This window comes from Nematolebias whitei, chromosome 17, assembly GCF_014905685.2.
Source record: "Nematolebias whitei isolate Nwh7 chromosome 17, NemWhi1, whole genome shotgun sequence".
Taxonomy (NCBI): Eukaryota; Metazoa; Chordata; class Actinopteri; order Cyprinodontiformes; family Rivulidae; genus Nematolebias; species Nematolebias whitei.
Window position 1 is genome coordinate 30,693,613 of NC_056514.1, and position 10,111 is coordinate 30,703,723.

The following is a 10,111-nucleotide window of genomic DNA, read 5'->3' on the forward strand; positions in this document are numbered from 1 at the left end:
TTTTTTTTAGTTCAAACCTGACCGCAGACGGTGCATTCATTTTCATTCCAAAGACTGATACATTTTTTAAAACTGTGCAAGTTTGGTCTTTGTTAGATTTTTCCTCAAGAAATCACAAGTGGTGAAATAACAAAAAATAAATTAAAAAGTGGCAGTTTTATCTTTAACCTTGAAATAGTTTTTATGTGAAACAAAATGTTTCAGATGTTTAAGTTAAACAACGTTTGCAGCTGAATTAATCTGACTTGAAGCGTTTTTGACTAGCTCAAACAAAACAATTTAATAATTCCAGTAAAATTCCTGGTGGTTTTTCCAGTTTAAAGCATTATTCTATACTTTAAAGTCTATTTTTTATGTATATATTTTTAAGCAACCTATATTGCAGCAAAAACCACACCCACACACACACACACACACAAAAAATCAGTTCAAGGTCGTCTGGAAACGTCATTAAACTCAACTGAAAGACTGAATGATGTGAATTCCAAATGACTTCTCGATGTTGATAAGAAACAGCTGAGTCAGTGTCTCAGCATTCTTTTACTCCCCATATTTATAATCAAACACTCCTTTATAAAACCCCTGAAGTCCATCCTGTTGTGCTCATGAACACCTCCTATGCTTTAACTCCTGGCACCGTAGAGACTGTAGTAAAGACATCTTTCATCACGTCATCACTTGCTGACAGATGATACAAAATATTAATGTCTTAGAGTAAAGCACCCAAACTTCAAACCAGTTCAGTCTTATTTGCCTTGAGAGGTACTGTTTGCATGGAGCTCTGTTTGGATTGTTGAGATTTTCTCCCCCATGACTTCCAGGGAGCTCGCTCCGTGAGATGAGCTTGAAACGCCCTTTTCCACTGAGTGCTGCTCCGAGCTGTCGCCTTCATGTGGCTTCAGGAAGGCTTCTCTGCTTCTGGGTTTGATGAACTGCACGCTCAGTCCCGGCACCGCTGCGGCGACACCCTGCTGGTTGGGTTTACGGATGCACTGGGAGAGGGCGGAGACGCAGCTCTTTTTGAAGTTTTCATTCATGAACGCGTACACAATCGGATTGTTGAAGCTGTTGAAGAACCCGATGGCCTGAACGATGGCGATGATCGTGTTTAGAGTAACTCCGTCATATTTCTTCTCCAGGTCATCTGCAGTTTCAAACACAAAGGGAAGTTAAACTTTTAAATAAACGCTCATTAAGATTCCTGGTCCTGTAAGGGCTTTAAGTCATACTCACTGTACTCAAACAGCATGTGGACCGTGTGGAAAGGTGCCCAACAAACGGTGAATAGAAGGACGATGGTAACCATCATTTTAACAGCTCTTTTCTTTTTCCTTTCAAAAAAAAAAAAAGAAAGCCATTATGGTCATAAAAACGAAGAACTAAATGTCAGATGTATTGCATGCTAATGTTGTTTTAGCAAGAACATGACAGCTGCAGCAGATAACATGACTGATGTCACCCTTTTTCTTTCAACAGTTTATAACAGAAAGCTGCAGCAAATATGTTGTGAATGTCTGGTCTGCAGCGGTGGGATGCAACGAAATACTTCGTTACTGTACTGAAGTACATTTTTCACGTATCTGTACTTTACTTAAGTAGAGTTGAACGTGGGTACTTTCTACTTTTACTCCTCTACATTTTACATTAAGTGTCTGTACTTTCTACTACGCTACATTTCTATAATGCGTTGCGTTACAAGTTACATTCACGTTGCGGCTTTTTGATTTGTTCGTTAGTTTGAAAGTAACCAATGGTGAGAGGGGAGTTGGTCCATTGAATCACTGCAAAGTGGGCAGGTAACGTTAGACCCACCTTCAAGAAGAGCTGGACCAATGACGTATATTCTAGTATATACGTCATTGAGCTGGGCGCACACGCAGCACCGCTAACACACCCAAAATGGATTCCACTGAGGAGAGTCATCCAGAAGATACGTGCCACCCATGGCCTTATTGAAAGACTATTACTATACACTACATTGCCAAAAGTATTTGCTCACCCATCCAAATTATTGGAATCAGGTGTTCCAATCACTTCCATGGCCACAGGTGTATAAAATGAAGCATCTAGGCATATGTGTATGTATGTTGGAGGCAAACATGTATGTGACCTCACAAATGTGCTTCTGGAAGAATGGTCAAAAATCCCCATAAACACACTCCTAAACCTTGTGGACAGCCTTCCCAGAAGAGTTGAAGCTGTTCTAGCTGCAAAGGGTGGACCAACATCATATTGAACCCTATGGATTAGGAATGGGATGTCACTTAAACTCCTATGTGAGTCAAGGCAGGTGAGCGAATACTTTTGGCAATGTAGTGTACATACGGTAGGCACACTTGACATTGTAAACCATTGCATTGGGTAATACATTCAGTATTCAATAATACTTTTACTTTTAATACTTTAAGTATTTTTAAAAGCAAGTCATTATTTACTTTTACTTAAGTAAAAAGGTTAATGTGGTACTTCTACTTATACTAAAGTAAATTTTTATTATTTATTTGTACTTTTACTTAAGTACAGTGTTAGAGTACTTTCTCTGCCACTGTTGGTCTGTAGCTGATGTATGTACTCAATACAAAGCCAACAATCGGACTTGTTAAAGATCCATGAGCAGCAAAAACCTACAAGATAAAATACAATTCAGCCCCTAGTATAATATGAATTTATTTCAACACTGACTTTCAGTGCAATGTGTTGCAACAAAGCAAGGGAATGGTCCTACGTTGGTTATTGGGGATATTTATTTACTGCCCAATAATTTAAGACCACTCACAATCAGGTCTTGTTTTTAAATTCCAAAACACTGTCATTAAATTTGACTCACAATCAATGCATATTCCACAAAAATCAGGTTTTGTAAGTACAAATAGCAGCAGCAGATAGCTGTAGCACATAGTCACAAGTTGGTGCAGTTCCTGCAGAAATATAATAATAGTTCTGGTATAATACTCATGTAAAGTAAAATCAGCAGTTGTGTAAAGGTAGAGAAAACGTTTACATTAACGGATGTCAAATGTTTCAGATTAGATATGTTTTAAGATGCCAGTGTTACACTTTGATTTTAACCCTATTTCAGTAAGAGAATAATTAATTTATCCAATTTAAGAACATTCTAACATGTATTTACAGCAGGTAGTAAGTAGATAGGTTTTAAGCTTCAACTCACTCAGACCCGGAAAAGGGTAGAGTGCCCTCTCCGGGTCAGGGAGGAGGTCCTGCCCCAAGTGGAGGAGTTCAAGTATCTTGGGGTCTTGTTCACGAATGAGGGAAAAATGGAGCATGAGATCGATAGGCGGATAGGTGCAGCGTCTGCAGTGAAGCAGGCTCTGTACAGGTCTGTCGTGGTGAAGAGAGAGCTGAGTCAAAAGGTGAAGCTCTCAATTTACTAATCGATCTACGTTCCTACCCTCATCTATGGTCATGAGCTTTGGGTTAGGACCGAAAGAACAAGATCTCGGATACAAGCAGCCAAAATGAGTTTTCTCTGCAGGGTGTCTGGGCTCTCCCTTAGAGATAGGGTGAGAAGCTCGATCATACGGGAGGGACTCAGAGTAGAGCCGCTGCTTCTCCACGTCGAGAGGAGCCAGTTGAGGTGGCTCAGGCATCTGGTTAGGATGCCTCCTGGACGCCTCCCTGGTGAGGTGTTCTGGACACGTCCCACCGGAAGGAGACCCAGAGGAAGACCCAGGACACGCTGGAGGGACTATGTTTCTCGGCTGGCCTGGGAACGCCTTGGGATTCCCCCGGAGGAGCTGAACCAAGTGACTGGGGAGAGGGAAATCTGGGCCTCCCTACTTAAGCTGCTACCCCCGCGACCCGACCCCGGATAAGCGGAAGAAAATGGATGGATGGAACTCACTCAGACAATTTGTGACTGATTTGTGATTCTTATCAAGCAAACATTCAATAAAAACACATTATTCTGAAATCATTAAAGTGTGAAAGCAGCTGAAGGCTGGACCATAGAATGGGACAAGATTGCTCCTTATTTATGAGAAACAACAGGAAGGACAAACTAAAGAACGTTTTGTTGTCATAAACTATTACTAATCTCAGTTTCCATGCATATGTTACTTTCTTCTTTATCCATTGATTAAATTCTTTTTATAAACTTAACATCAATGCTTGTGAGCAGTGGGGGTGATAGATGGACAAACTCCTGCTTCTGTCTTTTATGCACTGTTTTCATTTCATGGCATCTGCTGGGCAAAACAGATTGAGTAATGGTCTAACTGAGGACATCCTCGCAGGAAAACAGCTACCGACACACAGAGTTTGAACAACTAGAAGCTTTCGTAACATTGAAACATTTGAAAAAGGAAGGAAGTTGCAAACAATGTTTTAAAATATGTAAAAAAATTGAGCTACAATGACTCTAATTAGCTCCATAACTAGGAGCAAATTAAGGATAGGATGATTTCCGCTTTACTGCAATGCTTTCTGATTCAGATGCTTCCATTAAAGTGCTCCACCAAAACCAGCATCAGCATGTTCTACCTATTTTTTTCGGCTCCAGTTAAAGCCTCCATGCAGGATTTAGTGTTTCAGAAAATTAACGAGCCAAACTTTTGAGTTTGAAAAAAAAAGGGAAAACCGCAGGTGTCCTGAACAAGTAATAGCTAGCGGTAACCAATTTGATAGTAATGACGCAAAAGCAGAAAGAACTACGTGTCCGAGTGCGATGATTGAATCTTGTTAGGTGAAGTCACCCCTGGCGTTATACCCACCTGGAAATCTTACCAATCTCCCTGTGGTTCATGGTGTTCAGTACCGAGGCGTCGCCCACCCTCTTGCGGATCCATAACTCAATGCCAATGCGTGTGTAGAGGAACAGCATGGCCGCCAAGGGTAACAGGAAAAGAGCCACCATGATGAAGGTGGTGTACACCTGCCTGTAAGTCAGGGAACGCCAGCTCTCCTGACAGCACACGTGGTAATGGTCGTACAGAAAGTCGTACTTCACCTGGAGATGGAAAGTAGGAGAACTTTTAGCCAACACAGATCAAGTAGTTCTGACTGATGTGGGATTATGGGATTCTTCTGTGATCTGCATCAAATATAATGGAATTGTGACTGAATTGAGTCATAAGGGAACACGGGGGCCACATTTGGGCAGATTGTTCAGTGCAAACTGAGTGGTAAAAACACTGTGGGCTCCTTTTATCTTCACAACAGCAGTGAAGTGAACGCTTTGTTTAGTCCAGACTTTGCCCAGCCTTGGCAGGACAGCAAGGATCTACTTGAAACAAACAAACAAACAACAACAAAAAAGAAACTGTCCAGATGACCTGACTGAAAAATGTTGGATTGTATACCTGGGTTATTGAGCATGGACTTTGTTGTTTTCAACCAGTTTGACACAACTGTCAACCAGGTAGAGGGCCGGCAATGGAGGAGGGGGCGTGCCAAAGAGACCATCTTATCACCAACATAACTAGTTTGTTCCACTTTGGAGTAAGCTGTTGGGGGAAGAATCGAAGGTGAAACGTTTCAGCCCCAAAAAAGAAACTGTCCAGATGACCTGACTGAAAAATGTTGGATTGTATACCTGGATTATTGAACATGGACTTTGTTAATCTACTTGAAACTTCAATTTCCAGTCTAAAGTGCCACCACTCAGACAGAAAGACTCACAAACTGGAGTTGTTTGTGACATTATTGCGTTTCAAAAAATCTCCCATGTAGCTTGTTCTCAAAAGCTTTTGTAATTTGTCAAAAAGAAAAACCTTTGTTTACAATACGTCTGGGAACAACTGAAAGTGTCCAGTTCAGTACTGGGATTGTTCCACTCTTCAGGGGTTGGGTTTAGCTTGAAGACATTTTTAGTCAAGTGTAAACTGATAAGGAGATGAATTTGTCCTGAAGTTTTATCAGCTGAAAATTTGCCTTTGGATGAATTCCTGTCTGAAGATCAGAGGTGGAAAGAGTACTGAAAATTTGTACTCAAGTACAAGTACGGTTACACTGCTTAAATTGTACTCAGTTACAAGTAAAAGTACCGGTGTTGTAAAAATACTTAAGTAAAAGTACAAAGTACTCCTCAAAAAATCCTCGGAGTATTACTTAATTTTAACCAATTGATGTTTCACTGTGTTGTCAACAGAAGGCATTCAGTTTGATTTATTGTATATAATCGCTGCATTCAAAGCCCATTTCTTAGACGCTCCATCTTATTTTAGTACCAGGCAAACTGATGGCAGTGACAGTATCTGATCTTTGCATACTTAGCCAAACTAATAACCCACACATACAAACAATAAAAAAGCAACATCATACAGTTGTAAAACCTCGTACCACAATATGTTTTTTGAGATTAGATGCTGAAGTCTTGTAAGCTGCTATCACCGTAGAGATCAAACAAAGTTTGCATCTGGACGCCGTTTCCTTTTCGCCCTTTGAACATGAAAAATTCCTGCAGGTACGGCCACAGGCACTCATCCTCAGCTTTTACCTCGTCATTTTCTCTGTTGACAGTGTTGTTCTCTGTCTCCATTTTGGCTTTTTCTCCAAATCTTGGGCCCATAAATGACTTTACTCTACGGAGTCGTCCTTTGCTTACATCATAGGTAACTGTCTCATTCCTGATCTGAGAGCCTTATTGGCTACAAAGATGCAGATGAACGGTTTGAATATTAATTCAAATTGCAGCCGTACTCAGTAGAGACTTATGATTTTAAAAGTAACAAAGTAGGTTACATGGTCTAAATTGTACTTAAGTATGAGTAAAATCACACACTTGAAAGAAATACTCATAAAAGTACAAGTACCCAAATAATCTACGTAATTACAGTTATGTGAATATTTGTAATTCGTTATTTTCACCCCTGCTGAAGATAGACATTGAAGTACTGCATCGTCTTGTGAACAGGAGACTGACAGGTGGTTTAGAGAAACATATGCGCTGCAGATGCTGTAATGATCTGTTGTGGTGAGGCTGAGCCAGAAGAGGAACCTGCCATACAGGGTCTTCAATCAAATATGCTCACTTTCCTGCAAAGCATTCCATTATTTTTTTTAAGCGATTCACTTGTTTGGCAGTTGAACTCTCGCTACACAGGAAGCATACTAACACAGATGTTTTTAAGCATTCAGCTGCACATCTTTTTTCTGCTGCCGCTTCACACATTTGAAGTTTTCTGAGCTGGGCTGGGTTATAACTAACACATCGGACTGTATGTCATTTCCCTTTGAGAACCGCCCAGGCTGGATGGGATGAGCTTAAAAGCCAGATGTAGCCTGGGGGGAGCACCAGTTGAGGAAAGAAACTTCTGGCAGCAGGTATGCTGAATAGTTCAAGTGTTGCTGTCACATCTAAATCCGCTTTAAAGATGTGTTCTGGCTTTTTTCGAAGTGATGCTCTGTCCATTATTTAGTTGTTCGCTGCTACATCAGTCACAGAGTATGATGAAATAGAAAAGGAAAAGAAAGTATTTCTCAAAAAAAACATACAAATAAAGGAACACTGCATGAACTAATATTAAACTTCTAGTTTGGCAGGATTAGAAGCAGGAATGTGAACCCCAGTAAACACGTTTTCATCAATATCGAGATAAACATTATTTATGATAATCAGTTCTGATATTTTTAAAATATTCCCTTCTTTGACTCTCATGTTGGAGCGTTATATTCCTGTGAAGTCACAGCTGGAGGCAACCATAGAAAGCTGTTCATCAGTGGAGTTTTATGAAGGGTACTTACCTCTAGCTGTTGCACAAATAGCATTGGTGAACCCACCACCACTGAGGCAATCCATACCAGCCCTGCAGGATTCAGACAAGGATGTCACGGAAAGTACATCAGCGGAAGAAGCTCTTGCTTTGAATACATCCATAAAATATATATATAATTAAATTTACATGTACAATAACTGCTAGAGAAATTCAAGGACAACTTGTTGTGTGACTAATGCCAAACAGTAAAACACCGGACAAGTCAACTGTCAGTTTAAATACTTTGCCCCATGTCAAATTACAGAGATGCTACTTTGATCTTTGTTTCATCGGTGTGAAATTATACTTAGCTTACATAACTAAATGTTCCATAAAGTTACGGGTCGAGCACATTGTTTATGTGTAAAAACTGCATCAGAACAAAATGAAAGAAAATCAAGAAAAGCGGTTTTATATGCATAAATAAATTTATTTATGCATATATAGATTTTATTTTATTTTTTCCCACAAACACCTCCTTTCTCTGTGTGACACTAGGGGTCGGGGATGGGGGGCTTGTTGGGGTCTGGACTGTGGGTGGGCTTTGGGCCTTGGGGGCAGTTGGTGATGGGGCCGGTGCTCCGGTTCCCCCTGGGCTGTTCCGATTCTTTTAATCTAGGTTCCTGGTTGCGATGGCCGGCACTTTGACCGGGGTGGCTGCCGGCTTTCAGCGGGGGGTCGGCTATGGTAGTGTATGTGTGGTCATTGGTGGTGTAGGGCGACGGTTGGGGGCGTGGCTTCGCCTCATCAGGGCACTGGCTGGTCTTCCTGTGTGGCATTTGCGGTGGGGGTGCTGTGTGTGTGTTGGGGGTGCGTAGGTGGCGTGCTGGGGCGTCTCCGGGCCTATGGTGCGGAGCTCTTGATGTGAGAGCCGGCCCTCCTCGGCTGCAGCTCCCTGCTGCTCCCTGCTGCTCTGCCCCTTGGGCTGGGGCCGGCCTGTGGTCGCTGTCAGGTAGATGGTGCATGCGGTCGGCCCGACAGAAATTCTGTCGGGCTATCTGTGTGTGCCTGTTTGTGGCTCAGGTTGGGTTTTTGGTGGTCCCCCCTCTCTTGGATCAATTTGGGCCCCACGTTTGGTGTGGGGTCCACTCCCCCCGGTCGAGCCCCCCTTTGGCGGGGGACCCCCTTGCCGCCGGTGCATTGGTGGCTCTCGGTGTCTGGGCTGGGTGGTGGGGTGTACGTCGGTCCGCCCTGGTTGCTGCCTGGTGGGGCCTGGGTGCCCTGGCTCTGTCGGGGCTCTGCTGGGGGGTGGTATGGCCTCGGGGTTTGGGGCTCGGTGTCCATGGCCGGATCTACTTGGGGGGCATGGGTTGCCGGCCGGACCTGTGGGCTCGTCGCTGCAGCTTCCTGGAGGCTCTGCATTGTGGTTGCTGGGGTCACCCGGTTCTTTCCTCTGCTCCTCTCTGGGGGGGTGCGGTTCTCCCTGTTGGGAGACTCCTGGGGCTCCGGGCCTGGGGGCTGCTGTGTGTCTGTGGCTCCGGTCCTCCCTGTGTTGCCATTGTGTCCTGGGGGGGTGGGTCTGTGGGCCCCCGCATCCACTATTGGGCATTTTTTTTGAGAAATCTGGTGGTGGCGGGCGTGCTTGCGTGGGTGTTTGGATTCAGGTGCTTTGACAGATGCACGCTAGGTTGGGTAGTGGTGGAAGCTAGATGATTCCTTGTGCCATGTCGAATGTTTCATGGTGATATTGTGGGTGGCATTGTGCTGTGCATGTTGTTTTGTCATGGTGGTCTCTCGTTTTATCTATTTCTCTTTTATTTATTTATTTATTTTTTTCTTCTTTCTTCTCTTTCTTAAAAAAAAATAAAAAAATTGAGCGATGATGATAAGTTCATTGAAACACTTCACAATGTCTCTACACTTAAACTGAGCCCCCCAAAAAAAAGAAAAAAAAAGAAAAGCGGCTTTTAGTCTGAATTGTCCACATTCGTTTGGTGTTTTTGCGGAACATAAGGTAAGTACATTTATTTATGATGCCTTACTCTAGTTAGCAAGTGCGCATACATTTTTTTTCCCAACTAATTAAGAAATAAAGATCTAGCTAAAACCTTGAAAATGATGTTATTCTCAATCACATACAATAATACAAGATGCCATGCTCAGATAATGTGTTGTGAATGATTCTTAGCTATCTCCACATCAGATTTTAGCTCAGTATGTGTAAAACTGTGACTTATACCAACTTTGTAAGATATGAGGTCAATAGGCTGTGGCAGCCATCTTAAAATGGCTTGTAAAATATTATAATTTGTAGAGATACATTCAATGATTTACTAACAATATTCAGTCAGGTCATCTGGACGGTTTATTTTTTGTGCTGAGACGTTTCGCCCTCCATCCGAAGGGCTTCATCAGTCTGAGGAAACACCAAACAAAACTGCTTCTCCACCAACAGCCTA

General features: G+C 42.5%; 1 protein-coding gene across 1 annotated transcript in view; it reads right to left on the minus strand.

Annotated features, from left to right (window-relative positions):
• Positions 1 to 746: 746 nt before the first annotated feature.
• Positions 747 to 10,111, minus strand: part of LOC119423510 (pyroglutamylated RF-amide peptide receptor) — a 15,188-nt gene continuing 5,823 nt past the window's right edge. Inside the window, exons 2-5 of the mRNA XM_037690908.1 lie at positions 7,702 to 7,763; positions 4,731 to 4,966; positions 1,234 to 1,331; positions 747 to 1,144 (exon numbers count right to left, since the gene is read on the minus strand). Coding sequence (XP_037546836.1) covers positions 747 to 1,144; positions 1,234 to 1,331; positions 4,731 to 4,966; positions 7,702 to 7,763 — 794 coding nt within the window. The remainder of the gene's footprint in view (positions 1,145 to 1,233; positions 1,332 to 4,730; positions 4,967 to 7,701; positions 7,764 to 10,111) is intronic.